This window comes from Rhynchophorus ferrugineus, unplaced genomic scaffold (assembly GCF_030347505.1).
Source record: "Rhynchophorus ferrugineus isolate W39M unplaced genomic scaffold, kcgeb_rfMv2 rfM3, whole genome shotgun sequence".
Taxonomy (NCBI): Eukaryota; Metazoa; Arthropoda; class Insecta; order Coleoptera; family Curculionidae; genus Rhynchophorus; species Rhynchophorus ferrugineus.
Genome location: NW_027472582.1, coordinates 62,405,535 through 62,423,702, shown reverse-complemented (window position 1 = coordinate 62,423,702; position 18,168 = coordinate 62,405,535). Strand labels below are relative to the sequence as shown.

At 28.1% G+C, this 18,168-nt stretch overlaps 3 protein-coding genes across 7 annotated transcripts; 2 read left to right on the top strand and 1 right to left on the bottom strand.

Annotated features, from left to right (window-relative positions):
• The first annotated feature begins 2,447 nt into the window (after window positions 1-2,447).
• On the top strand, window positions 2,448-6,220 carry LOC143193152 (COMM domain-containing protein 2). Of its 2 annotated transcripts, XM_076399144.1 has the most exons (6): window positions 2,448-2,548; window positions 4,526-4,703; window positions 4,759-4,919; window positions 4,980-5,150; window positions 5,368-5,415; window positions 5,476-5,697. In XM_076399144.1, exons 2-6 carry the CDS (start codon window positions 4,637-4,639, stop codon window positions 5,545-5,547), a joined length of 519 nt encoding a protein of 172 aa, XP_076255259.1. In that variant the 5' UTR covers window positions 2,448-2,548; window positions 4,526-4,636; the 3' UTR covers window positions 5,548-5,697. The 2 variants fall into 2 exon arrangements, with proteins under 2 accessions (XP_076255259.1, XP_076255258.1); XM_076399143.1 differs by lacking the exons at window positions 5,368-5,415; window positions 5,476-5,697 and adding an exon at window positions 5,909-6,220 and having other exon boundaries at window positions 2,477-2,548.
• Hacd1 (3-hydroxyacyl-CoA dehydratase 1) lies at window positions 6,136-13,907 on the bottom strand. Its single transcript, XM_076399142.1, has 5 exons — window positions 13,619-13,907; window positions 10,239-10,410; window positions 7,756-7,928; window positions 6,924-7,102; window positions 6,136-6,322 (listed from the first exon to the last, which is right to left on the bottom strand). Exons 1-5 carry the CDS (start codon window positions 13,696-13,698, stop codon window positions 6,252-6,254), a joined length of 675 nt encoding a protein of 224 aa, XP_076255257.1. The 5' UTR covers window positions 13,699-13,907; the 3' UTR covers window positions 6,136-6,251.
• LOC143193149 (asparagine--tRNA ligase, cytoplasmic) lies at window positions 13,818-16,979 on the top strand. 4 transcript variants are annotated; one of them, XM_076399139.1, is made up of 12 exons: window positions 13,818-13,973; window positions 14,043-14,189; window positions 14,586-14,656; window positions 14,718-14,908; window positions 14,969-15,116; window positions 15,169-15,389; window positions 15,456-15,646; window positions 15,721-15,822; window positions 15,877-16,005; window positions 16,055-16,304; window positions 16,368-16,579; window positions 16,629-16,979. In XM_076399139.1, the coding sequence occupies exons 3-12, from the start codon at window positions 14,638-14,640 to the stop codon at window positions 16,810-16,812; spliced, it is 1,647 nt and encodes a 548-aa protein (XP_076255254.1). In that variant the 5' UTR covers window positions 13,818-13,973; window positions 14,043-14,189; window positions 14,586-14,637; the 3' UTR covers window positions 16,813-16,979. The 4 variants fall into 4 exon arrangements, with proteins under 4 accessions (XP_076255254.1, XP_076255256.1, XP_076255255.1 ...); XM_076399141.1 differs by lacking the exon at window positions 14,043-14,189 and having other exon boundaries at window positions 13,856-13,973; XM_076399140.1 differs by lacking the exons at window positions 13,818-13,973; window positions 14,043-14,189 and adding an exon at window positions 14,197-14,223.
• The last annotated feature ends 1,189 nt before the right edge of the window (window positions 16,980-18,168 follow it).

Genomic DNA, 18,168 nt, shown 5'->3' with positions numbered 1-18,168 from the left:
TCAAGATACCTGGTGGGCTGCTCTAGAGAAGTCCTACTGAAGGCCTCTGTGGCGAGGGAGTCTGTATGGATTCTCGTTAATAAATAAGCAGATGGTAAAGTGGAAGTTTAGGATCTTGTGAGGCCATAGAATAGTTTCTCGGTGGGGTACTTATAATCACGTTGCCATTCGGGTGATCGAACACTTTCTGCGGGTATAGGGATAGTACTAGAAGATGTTTGTTTCTTTTGAACAACTGAAGAATAATTAAGGCAGTCTTTGGGTAGAGAGGTAGGATCTTAGAATAAACTGGTAGAATCCAATCCAATAACTATGGCTTCCATTTTTGTTTTGTTACATTAAGTTAGTTTGTTATATTATTTAGTTACTAATAGTTTATATTTGTTTTTTGTATAAATGGATATACACTTCTAACATAAAGAGACGAGAAGATACATGTAAACTTTAATTTTGCAAATTGGAATTTGATTGATTATATTTTATGCATAATTGACGTTGCGAAAGTAATAGTTCAGCAATATCACACAATGTTCTTTACAAAATCCTAGTATGTTGATCATACAGAGTAAAACCGCAACATTAAAATTCAACAAAAAACATTGAAGTTTGACTCGCTTTAAGCTTTTTAGGTGTAGACAAATAATATATAAAGAACCATTAAATCGTCATTTCTTAAAATTATGGGTTGCTACTTTGGCAAAAAAAACCACTTTTAAATTCGAGCGTAATCGATCATGAATTTATAAGCTTATCAAAGGGTGAGAGGTACTCAAAACTCCGAGAAAGTACCAGGGCAAATTTTGATTGTCCAGCTAGTATAAAACTGATACAAAAGGGAAGGGAATGTGAAAACATTAAAACACAATGTAGGATATGAAAATGGCTTGAATAAGTTGATTCTATTAAAATGAGATTGAAAATGACTATATCTAAAATTCCAATGAATGCTAGTTTAAATAGAATCCGATATAATTAGGGCAGTGATAATTTGGAGAGATTAGACTTATTGATTTGTACACATATTCAGCAAACATTTTATTGAAAAATGTAATCGAAGATGATGAGATATCGAACACTGAACACTTCACGTGTGTGTAATTTTATAAATATATTATTGTGTGGTTATAAATCTTACACGTTGTTTTCTTTTTCCTTTCAAAATTATTTTAAAATTAAATATGTTTATAAAAAATTCATCATGTTACATTTATTATATTATAGAATATATCTTCCAATATATCCAGTTATTCCAGTTACTGTAATGTTTCCTTTGAAAATTAAATATAATTATATACGCTTCTTTATATTACATTTCTTATATTATAGGAGATGAAAATGGTACCAAAAAATTAACTTGAGTTTCAAGGAAAATTTTAGGATAATTTGTAAAATTTATTCTATTTATTAGTTATTTAGAACTATCGATTGAAATGCATTATCGACTGTTTAGTAATTAACTACTTTTTACTATCGACTGTTCCAGTCGCTATTGTTGGTTCGCTTGATTTTATTACTTCTTACTAGTGACTGTTTCAGTCGACTAGTGATTGTTTTCATTCGCTAATTTCGGTCCGACTGATTTTGTTACTATTTACTATCGACTGTTTATGTCGTGTACTTTTACTATTTTTTGTTCTACTAATTTCATTCGACTGATTTTTAACGTTCTGGCTCTGTCGTCCTAGCTGCGACCTTGACAAAAATGTACCCAATTTATGCTTACATAGATTTATATGTAATATATGTAGTTTTATGATTTTTTTTTGGTAGTTTACTTATAATTAACAATATATTGTACATTAATATTATAGAATTTGGTACGATATTTTTCAAGTTTGTTAATGTAATAGGGTAAAAAGTTAAAAAATTAAAATTGGGAATGATAAATAGGTAATCTTTTGATTACTCTCTCGATTTTTGTTAAAAATATTTACGTTCAGTAATAAATAAAGCATTTACTTTATTTGAAAAAACCATAGTAGTGATTATGCGATTATTTTTAATTATGTCTTGAATTGTAATGAATGTCATGAAAATATAAGTACATATAAAATTACCTGCACCAAGAAATTATCTTCGTCCTCTCCTCTCTCACAATTTATACAGGAAAGGGTTCGTATATCTTCGTCTGATATCACGAATTCTATAAAACAGTGGAAACGTGCATTTGACTGAAAATAGTAATTATTATTTTTAGTCGCTAGTTTTTTGACTAGCCACTATATTAAATTCTCTAAATATATGTATAATTGGCGAGAACTGGCAACGTCGCGGATTCAAATTTCTGTACGTATGACAGAATTAGATTCTTTGGGGGTGATAATTCCAGGACTACGATTTAAGGTAAAATGGTTTTTAATAGTTATATGATGTTCGCACAGGGTGGCAAAAACTTAAAATTAGAGGATTAACTTTGGTTTTTTAGGTTGATAAGGATCCATAGAATTTTACAACACTAGACTATGAGAGATAATACTTGGCAATAGGAAGTAGTAATCATTATCAAGCTAGCTAGATTGATTTCTTTTGCCTTGTGCGTTTTATGATGGTAAATACAAATATCTCTAACTTGCAATAAAACTTTGTAACTCATCTACATAACTACATACAACTGGAAGTAACTTTACAAAACATTTTTTCTACAGAAAACTAATATTTCAATAAACAATAATGTTACAAAAAAAGTAGGGAAATTTTAAATTAAAGAAATACTTTTATTATTAAATTCAAATTTATTTTTTAATTAAATTTAAAAATGTAACATTCCCACATTACCATTTATTAGTTATATAGATAAAAAGCATATATTAATGTATGTGATAAAGTCAGAAAACAAAGTAGTGTAGTAAAATGTGGCATTTATAGAGATTCTTCAAAAAAATCTTCTTCCATGGTGGGATCTATTTCTCTGATGATACCCATCATTTCTATAAGACTGGGACTCTTGGAACTTATGATAATGTTGCTTAACTGGTCTGTTCCTCTTCCCATTACGGTTTTTAACAAGTGTTTTTTTAAGGCAGAGTCGTGCTAATAACTTTATATTTTTAGCACTTAATTCATGAATCATTTTCTTATATAACCTTGGATCTGTCAAACTTTTTACATCAGCAGCAGCATATAACATCATTTCCTCTGTGAGAGGCCTTTTTGCCCAATATTTTTGATCTTTTTTATAAATGTCTTTAATTTTGTCTTTCAAAAGATTCTTCGGAATTCCATAATAATCCAATATTGTATTTAAGCCTTCTGGTCTTTGTCGTACGCCATTAATTTGTTTCATAAGAATGTTATGTGCTAATTGTATATCAAATACATTCTTCAATATTATTTTAAATTTATCATAAATTGCTAAAATATCATTGTTGCAACTATGAATAACTTTAACAATATCTTTGTCTTCTAAAATTTTTCTTAAACCAAAATCTATTACATTGGGATATTTTAACACATCAAAGATATATATTTCATCTTCAAAGGCCATCTGAATAAGTGTTAACTTTCCTCGAATGCCTAAATTTACACCTTCACAATCTATTCCTATAACAAGCTTATTAATAGCATATGGACTTTGATTTGAATTTTCAACAGGCTGATTTAAGAGATGCTTTTTCTTATTATTTATAATGTCAATTATTCTTTTACACGATGGTTTATCTGATATGATAAGAGTATTCTGCAATAAATCACTTTTCCACTTTGCGAAACTCATTTTATAACTGTATGAGCACACAGACCGCAATATTTATGGGATATCTAGAAGTACTAGAAGTTTATTTTTATTACTACAGGACTTTCCCAAATTTATATGTAATAATAGGAAACTTTATAACAGTAAAATCCCTAATAGGGACTTTAACTAGCATTGGGAAATATCGACTGTTTATTAATTAGTTATAGGGATGCCCAAAAAATAACGAAATCTTTCGAAAAAAATATCGATTTTTTTACCGATATATCGATATTTTTGTTAAATAGTATTTTTCGATATTTTTTCAAAAAAATTAAATATTTTAAAATATAAATATTTAAATAAAAAACATTTAATTATTTTTAATAATTCTAATAAATTAATATTTTAAAAGTTTAGTAAATGTTTGAATTTAATTGTAAAGATATTTTAAAAATGTTAATATATATTGCAAAGAATATCAGTATGGTTGTTTTCGCCAATATATCGAAATTTTAAAAAAATTCTATATTTTTCACAGTTGCTGTTATTCCTAATTAGTCCGACTGATTATACATTTTACTATCGACATTACATTCAATCTTTTAGTTGCGATTTTAGAACCTATATTCATATTTTGTAAGCGCAACTAAAAATATCTCGTTTTAAATAATGAACTGATCTATTTTAAAAAATCTATTTTAAAATTAAAAAATTTAAAATTCTTATTATTCGATTAATTGAACATAAAAAATTTTGAGGGTTGTGGTCTATATTATATATGATCGGTGAAAAGATATGAATAAGAGTATTATTATTTGATCTGCAAAAAATATCGATACATTGCTATTTTAGGATACGATATTTCTCAACAGCCCTAATAGAACCTGTCATTCGTAATAGAACAAAGGACGCCAGTTTTTAATAACATTGTTAATATATTGTTAATACAATTTTTGCAGAGCAATGTTATTATCAGTAAGTACCCATCATAAGAAGCACTTAAATGTGTTATCATCCCAACCGAAGTCAGGTATATAAACTTTTAAATTTTAATACAAAATCTGTTAATTCATTTGATCTTGAAGTTGTTGCAGATTTTTGTAAGTTAACATCGCAGTTTTTAAATTCAGGACCAAATAAGAAAAGATACACTTCTGCAGCAGAGAAATTATCTGTTAGTGTGGATGTGATAGAAAACTGTATTTATGGTTTGGTTCATCTAGTACATTTAGCTAGTAAACAAAAGGTATATTTTATATTTTCTAATAATTACATTGTTATAAATGTATGTTATAATGGATTTCAGATTAGTGATCATGATTTTGAAGATTCAGCATTAGCTTTAGGGTTTACTGAAGAACAAGTATCTGTTATTAGTCAGTTTTATCAATCAATTAAGGGAGATGTGGAAAAGTTAGATGATTCTGTTTTAAACGAACCACACTACCATGATTTACAATGGAGATTTGAAGTGCAAGTATGGAATATCTTTAAAATATTTCTAAAGATTTTGGGTTTTATAACCATTTTGCTTTGTCTATTAGTTATCTATGTCTTGCTAGAATATGACTGGATTATGATTTATTTCTTCTTCCTTGTTACTATATAACCAGTTTTCAAAAAATAGACTCAAAAATAATTTCTAGTAGGCATTATGGTATTGAACATTTTTTAATTTATTTAGTTATTTATAGGCAAGAAGAGCAAATCTAACAAGGAATAATTCACTTCAGTCAATATGGGTTCGTATGAGTAATAAAATAAAAGTTCACTTTTTTGTCTATTGGTTCATAATATTGTAGTGTTATCTGTTATTATCCTTATTTAATATGGTTTTAAGTCACATCAGATTTCTGGAATTCTTAAAGATTTGATCTACTGTGATCTTTGGCAATTTACACTACCAAGTAATGAGCAATCAAAACAATCATTTTAAGGGGTTCTTGTTGTCTATCTTGGTTACTTCAAGGCTAAGATGAGTATTTCATGTCAGGTTCTATAAACTTGCCTATAAATAATCACAAATAAACATTCCTGGAGTGTAAGTAAGTTGTCACAAACTTGTTTTGTTCAACCATGATATTGTTGAATGTATGTACCTGTCTCTTATTTAAATTCTCTTTATATGATCTCATAATTATGAATTTAATATCTGGAATAATACTCATTTCATAATACAATAATATCATAGTATTATGAATTAAAGACTTATTTTAAATCACTTATTATTTTTAGTTGTCTAGCAGATCATTACTAGAACAAGTAACACCTTTAGTCTTAATGGAATTATCTTTAAAATCGCCAAATACAAATAACTCAAATCTAAATATAAAAAGGCATCTTTTTCAAACTGATCCAACCAATCTTCTGCATTTAACAAATGAATTAGATAGGGCATTGAATGAATCTAGAAGCCGTTACTCAAGGAAGGTTCAGAATATTATCAGTAATATACAATAACATTTTATATTAATTAAGCCACATTTATATTTGTATATTATTTTTTCATACAGTACAGCTAAAAAATAAAAATTATACTATACTATCTGCCATTTGTTTTTATCTCAGTCTTTTTTCTTCATGTTGTTTTCACTTTGGAAAGTGCTTTCTTTCTTTGGTTGCACATATACAGAAACAGTTGAGGAAATTCTGAAAAACAAACAACCATATAAAACATCTTAGAATGTAGGTGTTTCCATACTAGTATTGATATAAATATTTAAGTGTATAGGTATTGACTATTATTAATTTTAAAAAAATGTAAGTTATTTTTATGTTCATATATGCACTGTTGGACAAAAATATTGCTTTGGTTTAAGTTTTGTGTTTTTCAAAATGTCCTGTGTAGTATTTACACATTTTCTTAACATCTAAAAATTGTTACAGAATTTTTTTTGTAAAGTAAGCACATTTTCTCTAATATTATGTTGACCACTGATAAGTGTATGTTGTTATATATTTCTAAAGCTGTTCTAATGTTATTTTAATAGAATAATGTCCATGTAGACCCTTATTCAGCTATCCTATAAAATGCTACTGAGCCATAAATCGACGATATCTCGAAGATAAACTAGAAAATTTCTCACTTTCATCAAACTGTTTGTCAAAGTGAAATTTTAAAATGCAGTTCTACATTATCTACACAGGTCATTTAAAAATAACTGGATTGATAATAAAAACGGCAAAAATATTATAGATTTAATATAATACACTATATTTTTGACCAAAAGTGCTTTTATCAAATACATACGTGGAATGTACAAAACCATAATGAACCACAGTAAATGCTGATAATTAAAAATGAAATTGTATTTATTTGGCATATCAATGCTGTATTGATTATTTTCCCCAATTTCTTTTTGAGCCCACCATAAACAAAGCAATTCGCCAGTTACTCCAATTGGATAGAGTACTATAAAAGTGGTATACCTAAAAATAATTTGGAATATCATTTAAGTACAATAACGGATTAGAATATTTCAAAATTATCTATAGCTAAAGCTTTTAGAAAAAAAATTATTTAAGTTTGATTTATTTTACGCGCAAAAAATTGAACAAATTGTCCGCACTATTGCTGTTAGTAATTTACAATAATTGACTAATTGTTTAAGTACTTTTTAAATGTATATATTATCATTACAATCAATTTAAAACTATAGTAATTTAAAATTATATGAAATTAAATCCGATGGTACAGAAAAAGTAAATTTTTGTATGTGTATTTTACCATTATTGCTGATTAATGTACATAAGTTCAAAGTATTAACATTAACATTCCTATATTGTTTGAAGACTATTGTATGCTAATATTGCGTACGGTTATTATTCTTAAATTAAGATTTTAAAAAATCCAATTGTTTGCTTTTTCATTGCACACGGCTTATGTGTAAGTGAAACAAATATATATATATATATATACTTTGGTATCTTCAACGTTCATACAATCAACTGCAATAGTTTCATCATGTGTCAACACACATGTGTCAACACACATGTGTAATTTGATGTAAAGAAAAATTATTTCTGATGATATCTTCCAGATGCTTTATCGACTGGTACTTTATGTTGATCTTTAAACTTACCGTAAATATTTTAAAGGATACGGAACACTGTTGACTAACTGGAAGGTATAATTTGAGTATCGTATGATCTCTGTAATTGACCACGCAAATAATGCCATTGGCAGACCAATTCCTAGTCTGGAAGTTTCAGATAACAGTAACACACCACATACTAGAACTACTCTTGAAGCAACCTAAAAATTATACTTTAATAGCTTTAATTGGTGTGTAACTTTCAAGCGTTTAAAACAATTAGAACTAAATAGCAAAGCTAAAACGTGTCGTCTTACACCTATATTCGATCTATTCGTTCGCCAACAATTTTATTTTTAAATTTAATGGCTAATTATTTTACTTCTGATTTTTAAATTGTAAAGTTGATAATAATAAAAATATATATTTTTGGGAGAACATAATTCGTTGATTTTGGTACATATTTCTAGCCATTTCGTATTATTACTCTGATAATTTTTCGTTTTAAAAGTGTTGATACTATCTGAAACAAAATGTATCATCAAATACACACCAACTGGATTGATGAACGGAGTGATCAGAAGACGCTAATGATGGTCTTTTTTGTAAAATTACGTCGTTCAATTGACGTCGGTAGATATCGAACATTTGTCTTTATGGCCATGAATATTTCGTTTCGGCGTCGTGTAGATGGGTCTCTCGGACTACCCGATTTTTGCATTGGGATTGTCGTAGTAAATCAACTTTTCATCGCCAGTGACAATACAAACATGATAGCATTTTTAACTCGTGTAGCATTTTACCTCCTTTGACCTTCTCCCGAAACAGCCATCTTTCTCATCTTGATGCCTGGAAACAGTTGAATAAACTGCTAAGCTGTCTACAATGTATTTGAAAGTGTGAGCTGAGTTTTCGTCACTCACTTTTGTAATTAATCACTTTTACAATTAAATGTCTTTTCATGTTGTGGCTCTCCAGACCATTCTTTGCCACAAACTAAAACCTATAATTGGGATATAATGGTGCAGGATAATCAAAAATTCAAAAAATGTTTGATGGGGTTTGGCTGCAGAATTCAAATCAAACAACAATTGTAATAAATTTTGAGCATTTCTGTCTGTATATAGTCTATCCAAAGTTGGTGTGAACATACGTCATCTCAATTTATGGCGTTAAAACGATGCAATGTTGCCACATCAACTCTGAGTTTTAGTTTATTTTGACCTATAACAAAATTCTAATCTAAATAAAATAATGGAACAAAAATGTTATAAAATATAATTATTTTTTATTATATAATATTAAATTTATTATATAATATAAATTAAATATAATTTTTATTTTAACATTATATTACATCTAAAAACTACAATTAATTATACAGCCACAATAGTTTATAGATTAGAGTTATAACCTACTCTTATCACTATTGTTTTCAAGAGTTTTGCATACGTTGGATAACTGGACGACTTTGATAGACTCGATCGTTTACGTGCTCGAACTTATCAGACAGCATTGTGCCTTTAACAAGAATAAAATGAGAAGGAAAATATTGTCTGATTCTAAAACTAATTTACAAATTGCGACAGGCAATACATTAAACATTTTGATGACGTATGTTTATGGCAACTTTGGACAGACTATACACTAAGTATAATAACTCAATGGGAAACCGTTATTTTACATAGAGAAATGTCAAAACCTTCAAGTTTAGCGGTTAGGTTAGGCTGTTTAAATTGACTCTTCGTATTTTTACCAATAGATAAAGCTAATCCAAATGTACACAAGGATCTGATATATTGGATTTGGTCCAATATCAAATTAGATTTTCGAAATTATTTGCATTGTTTAATACCTGAGATTAAATTTAACCAAAATTAATAACTAACCCATATTTTTATATTATATATAAACGATTGTTTTTTTTTATGGCGGTAATAATTCGTGACCTTTAATTTGATCAAATATTTAATAATAAATATTAAAAATAATTTTTTATTATATATGGAAAGTAGGAAAATTATAAGATCAAAGTTTTGTTCTACATTTTACTTTTTTTCTGTCAGTGCAAATTTAAATCTATATAAAAAAATTAACTAAATTTTTATTTTTATGTTGAAGAGACAATCAGGAAAAATGACAGTGTAGACTTTTTAATGATCATTTTTAGTATTTTACATGTTATTAACATCGAGATGCCGTTTAATTTATGATAATGGTGCGCCATTATATTCAAGGCTGAGTTTGATTTCATTTTATACAATATTATTAAATAATATACATAGAAACATGCGATTCCTGTAAGTTATATCACGCATGTACTTTAAGACTGAGTAGTGTAACGAGTGAGATGGGGCTGGTCTGTTTTCTAATAGATAGAAATGCGCCATAAAATAATAATAATACTTTTTTAAAGTAAAATAAAAGTTGTCTTGTATTTTAAATACATTTCATAATTATCAAGACAAGATAAGACTTGTAAGAGATGCAAGACAGCATACCTCAATGAATCCCTAATTCGTCGACATTACCTGAAAAGCTGTCATTACAGGGTTGCTGGACACAATTCGAGCTATGGCATGAAACACTTCCAAAACTGCCGCATTTTGGAATATAAAGAGCGGATATTTCACTACATCATACAATGACTCATTTCCCGATTGGGTGTAGTATAATAACAGTTTAATGAAGATCAAAGTCCACCTGAAAATGACATTAATATCAACTGTTGTTCTAAATGGTGTTGATTAATAAAATCATTATTTCAGTGTTATAATGATAACGGCCGAGGCATATTTGTTACATAAAAATAAATCTAAAAGCTCAAATAAAACGTTTTGAAAATGAAATGCCGAATAAATATAGTTCGATCAATAAAACAGTGAATTCAGGTCATCTAAATTTATGAGATTAGAGTTATAACCTCTTATCACTATTGTTTTCAAGAATTTTGCATACGTTTGATAACCGGACGACTTTGACAGGCTCGATCATTTAAGGGCTCGGACTTATCGGACAGCATTGCGTCTCTTTTTAACTAGAATAAAATGAGAAGGAAAATTATCTGATTCTAGAACGATTTTACAAATTGCGACAGGCAATACATTAAACACTTTGTCGTTTTGGAAATGAAATGCCGAATAAATATAGTCCGATCAATAAAACAGTGAACTCAGGTCATCTAAAGTTATGACGTCACAATGTTGCCACATCAACTTTTAACTCATTTTGGCTTTGATATATAACAAAATTCTATTCTAAATAATGTAACATTCTTGTAAATTGTAATTGTTAATCCATAAAACTATCGTTTTAGTCAGCAAATATCAGAAATAAATAAATGGAGTACATCTAATGCATCTATTATCTCATTCCTTTTCGATCAGAGTAATAATAAGCAACGATTTGAAATTTATTAAAACAAGCGAAGCACCAAAAGGTTTGCCGGTTTATAACCTGTAATTAAAATCAATTATTTTTTGAAGAATTTTTCAGAGGTTTAACAACCAGGTTAATTTTGTACGTTGATTCGGTTACATATTCGAACGTAGCAGACAGCATTGTATCTCTTTTTAACTAGAATAAAACGTGAAGGAAAATATTGGCTGATTCTAAAATGAATTTGCAAGTTGCGATCGGCAATACATTCGACATCGCGATGATGTGAGTTACTGTTATTTTGATTAAACATGAAGGTAGATTTGTACATAATAGAGGTCATGCGTTATCATCCTTAAACTTATATTTTGATAATAATATATTAGTGGATAAATGTCAATGATAACAGGCTCCCGATAAATGTTCAAAATTAAAATATACCATATATCGAAATATTTTAAAGGTTATCGCTGACCAAAATTTGATTAAAATCTATGTATTATGTAAACATATACACAAATAGTTAAATATAGGGTTGCGTAACATAGTATACAATCAAATGTATAAAAAGTAATTAATGTTTGTTTGTTCTTGATGCGTGCCTAAACCATTTCCAGCTAAAAAAACTGTATAAACATTCAATTATTTTATTTGTATGTATTTTTCACTATGAAAATTGAAATAATTAAAAAGCGTTTTGACATTTGACATATTTCATGAGACGTCACCATAATATAGAAAAAACAATATTTCGTTTTTCCCTATGTGCTACTGAATCAAAGTATTCATTCTATTCACCCATATAAATAAAAATTATTTTTTGTTTACATATAACACTATGAAAATATAAATAAAAAGTAATTAGGCATTTGTCATATGTTAATAGATGTCAATAATATAAATAGTTTACGTCGTATGAGGAAGCCACATAAAAATGTATAACTCTCGTATCTAATACCAACATTCGGTGAAAAGAGTTATGTAAACGTAAATAATGAATTGAGCTAGTAATAAATAAAAGGAATTGTTTAGTGAAATGTTATAAATATTAATGAATTTGTTATATTTGTTTGTCCAATTAAATTAATAACTGAAGTGACATGACATAAAAAATGAAGAATGGAACAGAGCTTTTATAATGTGTTATATTATTATTAAGCGAATTGACAAATTATTTTTACCACTACCACATATCACTTTTTACCACACGTGACACTATAAAGGATAATTTGTTATGATAGATAATTATTGACTTTGATCCTGCATAATAAAATGAAAACATTTGGTTATTAACATTTTTTATTTAAAAGAAATACGTTTGAATACATATTATTTAACAAAATATCACCTATTAGTATGCCAGCTAAGGAATGCTATAAATATTCTAACGGTAAAATAAATACGACTTTATTTGTCTTTTCTAATATAAACCTGAAGACTTTGACCCAAAAATGTTTGAGTTAAATATTTTTTAATTACAAATAATATGGTTATAATATATTTTAATAGGTTTTTTATTTTCTGATGTTTCATTTCTGAGTCATTCTATTTCATTCTAATGTAATGTGTATTTTTAAAATTACCCGAATAGTTCGTTTAGCTGTGATGGGAAATTGATGATAAAAATATGTTAATAGTTAATGTATTGTTTGAAATCCCTGTAAAACTAAATTATTTAATACTCTTGTTTTGCTCACGCCCGTTTCATGGATTCTGTAATCATTTTAGTATTTAGCGATTTGCTGCCCAATACCCTTCGTGGGTTATTGCAGATATATTTTACAATTTTGTTGAACTTATTCTTATATAAACATTGTGTAAAATCTATATAAAGCATTACAATCATTCATGTTCAGATATTATTCTTTGTATCAAAGTAAGCGGTTATCTGTAGCATTGATACGTTAAGTTCAAATAAACAGTTGCATATAAAACATAAAAGTTTCTCTCAAAGTGTGAAGTTATCATTAATATAATAAAACCTTATAATATATGCTTTTTATAATACTAACTAATTCAGGAAATAAATATAAATACCAATATTATGTACGAAAACTAATTTTGACTAATATCAATTAAATTTGAATAATAATTAAATAATAATTCTAATATTTTTATGTAATCTTGGGTCAAAACTAATTCCGTATGCAATATTTATTTTAATGGAATGTGCAATTTATTTGAAACTCATTAACAATCTACTGAATCAAGTTAATACCTTAAGTATATACTGAACATTTAGCTATTATATTTAATGACTAGTAGTTAATTAAATTTAAGTTCCTAGTAATAGTAATTTTGATTATACAATACTGCCTGAATTTCTTATTTATTTATTTACATTTGAAATGATACATAACCTGAAAAGTTTTTTTTTTGAGGCAAATCAAATATAGGATAAAATATTTATTAAACAACATATAACTATTAAAAACTGAATTAATAAAACGAAATAAATAGGGAATAATTATTTGATTAGACTTGCAAAGTAATAAAACATTACTAAAGTATTTACAAGTTATATTCAACTCACCCTAACGTTTGCAGAAAATTATATGCAATTAAATAGAAATTAATAAATTTTGAACGATTATCACTCTTCGCGTTCGACATTATACCCACTTTCCAGTCAATATTAATATTATAGAATATTAATAGACGCTTAGTTAAATCAACAACTAAGTTATCTCCACCAGTCTTCCACACACGAATGCGATGTAAAATTGACTGTTACCGTCCGGATACCTTCAAGCAGTAAAATTGAACGAATATTTTCATGTTGCGCAATGCAAAATCGCCTAAACTATGTTGTTAATGATGTTACTAATTTGCACATTTAAACTTTATTAGAGTCGTATATTCTTATTTTAAGGATGAAATATATGAAGGTACGTTGTGGTGTCAATTATTTTATAATGAAATCTGTTGTCACAACCTATGTATTATGTTCTAATTAGCCGTTCAAAACATATTAAATAGAATGTCATAAAAAATTGTCATATATAAAATATTTAAATGTATTCACGTGGTTTCAAATACAATGATCAGACGGCATAGCCCCAAAAAGCGCCATCTAGTAATAGCTAATCTAAATAATTTTGAAGGTACGTATAAAGTGCATGTGTTTTAAATTAATAAGTATATATCTACTTTATAACAATATAATATTTTACTAAACTACAAGTCAATATATAACATATAACGTATACTCTGTTTTCTATGATTTTAATATTAATTAACCTAACAATTGTAAAATATAACTTAAGTTAATATACGAAGACATTAATTTAATATATCCGGTGGTTTTCTTTTCAGTTATTTTACTTTTAATTATATTAATAAGCAACATGTTACATTTATTAAGCTAGCACGTTTAGAAAAAATTGCATTATGCTATTTTAGTGTTAAAAGTCAATAGTTAATATATTGCATCATTTAGTTGTATTTTATTGACGTAAGACAATTGCTGTTACTTTACATATTGCACTTAACGTTTTTAGGCTGTTTTCTAACGTGATAAGATTGCATTTTATCTAGGAACAAACGCAAACGATGTCCGGCGAAAAAACACGTAAGTTTATAAAATATCCTTTTAATTAGTAAAATAAAAATAATTTTAAATAATTATTTAGCTATTTACACTTCTGAGAAAAATGGAAATGACGAATCAGGAGATGGATCGGAAAAAAAACCTTTCAAGACAGTATTAAAAGCAATGCATAAAGCTGGTTCAGAGCCATTTCCACCTATTTATGTAGATGGTAAAGAGAAAACATATGAAATTGCATCAAAGTCCCAATTAAAGAAAATTCAGAAAATTTGGGTACATATTGTTATTAAATATAGAATGATCATTTTTGTAAATTTTATTAATTTTATTTAGGTTAGAGAAAATTTTAAACAGGCTGAACAGAATAAAAAAGAACAGGAAGATCTTGAAAAAAGAGCAAAAAATTTGGAAGACGCTAAAAAAGTTATTATTGAACAAGATACTTCATTGCCTGTAGCTGAAAGAATCAAGATCATTAAAGGTAAAACGTGTTAATGTGTTAAATTGATTTTCTCTAAAAATTGTACATTTAGGTGTAAATTGCCGTGATAAAAGAGTACAGATTTATGGATGGGTACACAGAATTCGTAGACAGGGAAAGAACCTTATGTTTATCACCTTAAGAGATGGTACAGGCTTTCTTCAATCTGTGCTAACCGATAAGCTCTGTCAAACGTATAATGCTATTATACTTCAGACAGAGTCTTCTGTTTTGTTATATGGTACATTAAAGGCTGTACCTGAAGGAAAGACTGTGAGCATAAATAATATATAATATTATTTATGCTCACATTTTCAGTGTAATAAATTTTAATAATAGGCACCTGGTGGGCATGAACTTCTTGTGGATTATTGGGAACTAATTGGGGTAGCACCAGCTGGTGGAGCTGATGCTGTTCTTAATGAACAAGCTTTACCAGATGTACAAGCTGAAAATAGGCATATTATGATTAGGGGAGAAAATACATCAAAAGTTCTTAGGATGAGATCTGTTCTTTTACAAGCATTTAGGTTAGTACATCAGTTTTATATTTATCTTTATTATCATTTATGTAGTCTTTATAATGATAACATATAATTTTTAGAGAACATTATTTAGATAGAGGATATTGTGAGGTTACACCTCCATCTATTGTACAAACTCAAGTTGAAGGAGGATCAACATTATTCAAATTGGACTATTTTGGGTAACTTATCAAATGACTAAGTATATTTTTAAATAAGTATGTTTTATGTTTTAGAGAAGAAGCTTATTTAACTCAAAGTTCACAATTATACTTAGAGACTTGTTTACCTTCTATGGGAGATGTCTATTGTATTGCTGAGAGTTTTAGAGCAGAGCAAAGTCGTACCAGACGTCATTTAGCTGAGTAAGTGTATATTAGCAGAGTTTTTCAAGTACTTATTTTGAAATTTCAGATACACCCATGTAGAGGCAGAATGTCCTTTCATAACCTTTAACGATCTTTTAGATCGATTAGAGGACTTAATTTGTGATGTAGTTGATCGAGTTCTTAAATCCCCTTATGCTGATATAGTTTATGAATTAAATCCCAATTTCCAAGTTCCAACTAGGCCTTTCATGAGAATGAACTACTCTGATGCCATTGAGTATTTGAAGAAAAATAATATCACTAAAGAAGATGGGTCATTTTATGAGTTTGGTGAAGTATGAAATTTATTGCGGTTTATTAATATTTAATTAACACTATAATTTCTTGCTATTTTCTAGGATATTCCAGAGATGCCTGAAAGGAAAATGACTGATCAAATTAACAAGCCAATTATGCTTTGCAGATTTCCAGCCAACATTAAATCATTTTATATGAGTAAATGTCCAGAGGATGTCAGATTAACTGAAAGTGTTGATGTCCTTTTGCCTAATGTTGGTGAAATTGTTGGAGGCTCTATGAGGATTTGGGATGAAAATGAATTATTAGAGGGGTAATTTTGTTTTAACATATGTGACATATTTATAATTTTTAACTTGTAGATATAAAAAGGAGGGCATAGACTCGAAACCATATTTTTGGTACACTGACCAAAGAAAATATGGTACTTGCCCTCATGGAGGTTATGGCCTGGGTTTGGAAAGATTTGTCTGTTGGCTGCTGAATAGGTATCACATTCGAGAAGTATGCCTCTACCCTAGATATCTGAACCACTGTAAACCTTAACTTCTTATTCAACCATGAATATTAAACAATAAATATGAATGCTGTTTAAAAATATGCTATTTGATATACATAATCTTCGTGCTATTAGTACTGTAAGTACTATGGGCATTTAAATATGGCAATAGAATTGCTTAATTTATATTGAAAATATAAATATATAAAAATGATTGATTAGTTTTAATTTTACAGAATTACAACCAAAATATCCTATAGAAAAGTAAAGCGTTCTTTTAGTATTGGTTAGTTTATAATATAGAGAAGTTTTTAAATGCTTTTACTACTAGTCTATCATTACTCAATTTTAATGTTTCTTTAGTCGGTAAATTTATACCATGATATGCTACTAAAATAATAAACTGTGTATGGCATTTTATGTTGAGCTGAAACTCTTCTGTTATATTCGGTGTTAATTAAAAAATATTAGTTTTACTTACCGCGTGAAAGCAAGGGCCGATAGGAATTAGAATTCGTTAAACTGAAGGAATTGAGTCACTACAAAACATTTCGGTAGTAGTTCGGAGTAGACTGGGCTGTGTATGTGAGTGTTAATAGTGATCCGGCGACTGTTTGTACATGACTGAGAATTTTTCATTCAATTCAGCGTTTTTCAACATCTAGGCAGTCCCAATTCAGTTTCTACGGACAATCTTCCGCGAGGCTTACTTTAAATCCAAAGTTTCTAAGTTATGTTAGGAAATGGCAAACATCATGAAATGTATTTGTCTTTAATTCAGCTGTAAAATAAATTTACTGTTTGGTTAAATTTATGCTTGAACAATACTATTTTAAGAAGTCCTACATTATGTTAATAAATATTTTTCGATAGACAAATTTGTTTTTAATTAATACATCAAATATAAACAGCTGGAGCGGGCATAATAATTGTCTTATAAAACAAAATAGTAGCTTAAAATGAGCATAGAAAGTGTCGCATAATTAAGCTATTTATTACTAAAAAGCTTTGCAGTATTTTAAGAGAGTATTAAGTTCTAAAAATATCAAAATCTGGTAAGTTTTCACTGACAAAAACGCTTTGAATATTTACGCCTTTCTAATCTGATCAGCTATTTATATATTTAAAAAAAGGAAACGATAAAACTGATAATATATCTCAAGTAGTACAATGATGTAACGCGTAATTCTATCAAAGTTGAAAAATATGAAATTGTTTCGTAAGACCATGCTCTGTGTCTGTTAGAGGTGTCCTATATTATGAACCTTATGAATTTTATTATGCATTGATCGAAAAACGTTCATAATATTCTCAACGACATAAAGTGATTTTGCAGCTTGACAAGGCAATACTCTGTTTCGTACATCAAAACCATACAAGGAAGTGTTAAAATCATTTCAATA

Coding starts and splice junctions, on each gene's coding strand:
- Hacd1 (XM_076399142.1), bottom strand. CDS start 13,698: ATGTCGAACGCGAAGAGTGATAATCGTTCAAAATTTATTAATTTCTAT. Junction 7,929..10,238: donor CTGTAATGACAGCTTTTCAG/GTAATGTCGACG, acceptor TATAATTTTTAG/GTTGCTTCAAGAGTAGTTCT. Junction 7,103..7,755: donor TATCCTTTAAAATATTTACG/GTAAGTTTAAAG, acceptor AATTATTTTTAG/GTATACCACTTTTATAGTAC.
- LOC143193152 (XM_076399143.1), top strand. CDS start 4,637: ATGTTATTATCAGTAAGTACCCATCATAAGAAGCACTTAAATGTGTTA. Junction 4,920..4,979: donor ATTTAGCTAGTAAACAAAAG/GTATATTTTATA, acceptor AATGGATTTCAG/ATTAGTGATCATGATTTTGA. Junction 5,151..5,908: donor AATGGAGATTTGAAGTGCAA/GTATGGAATATC, acceptor TATTATTTTTAG/TTGTCTAGCAGATCATTACT.
- LOC143193149 (XM_076399139.1), top strand. Junction 15,647..15,720: donor GTTCTTTTACAAGCATTTAG/GTTAGTACATCA, acceptor TATAATTTTTAG/AGAACATTATTTAGATAGAG. Junction 16,580..16,628: donor GAAAATGAATTATTAGAGGG/GTAATTTTGTTT, acceptor TTTAACTTGTAG/ATATAAAAAGGAGGGCATAG.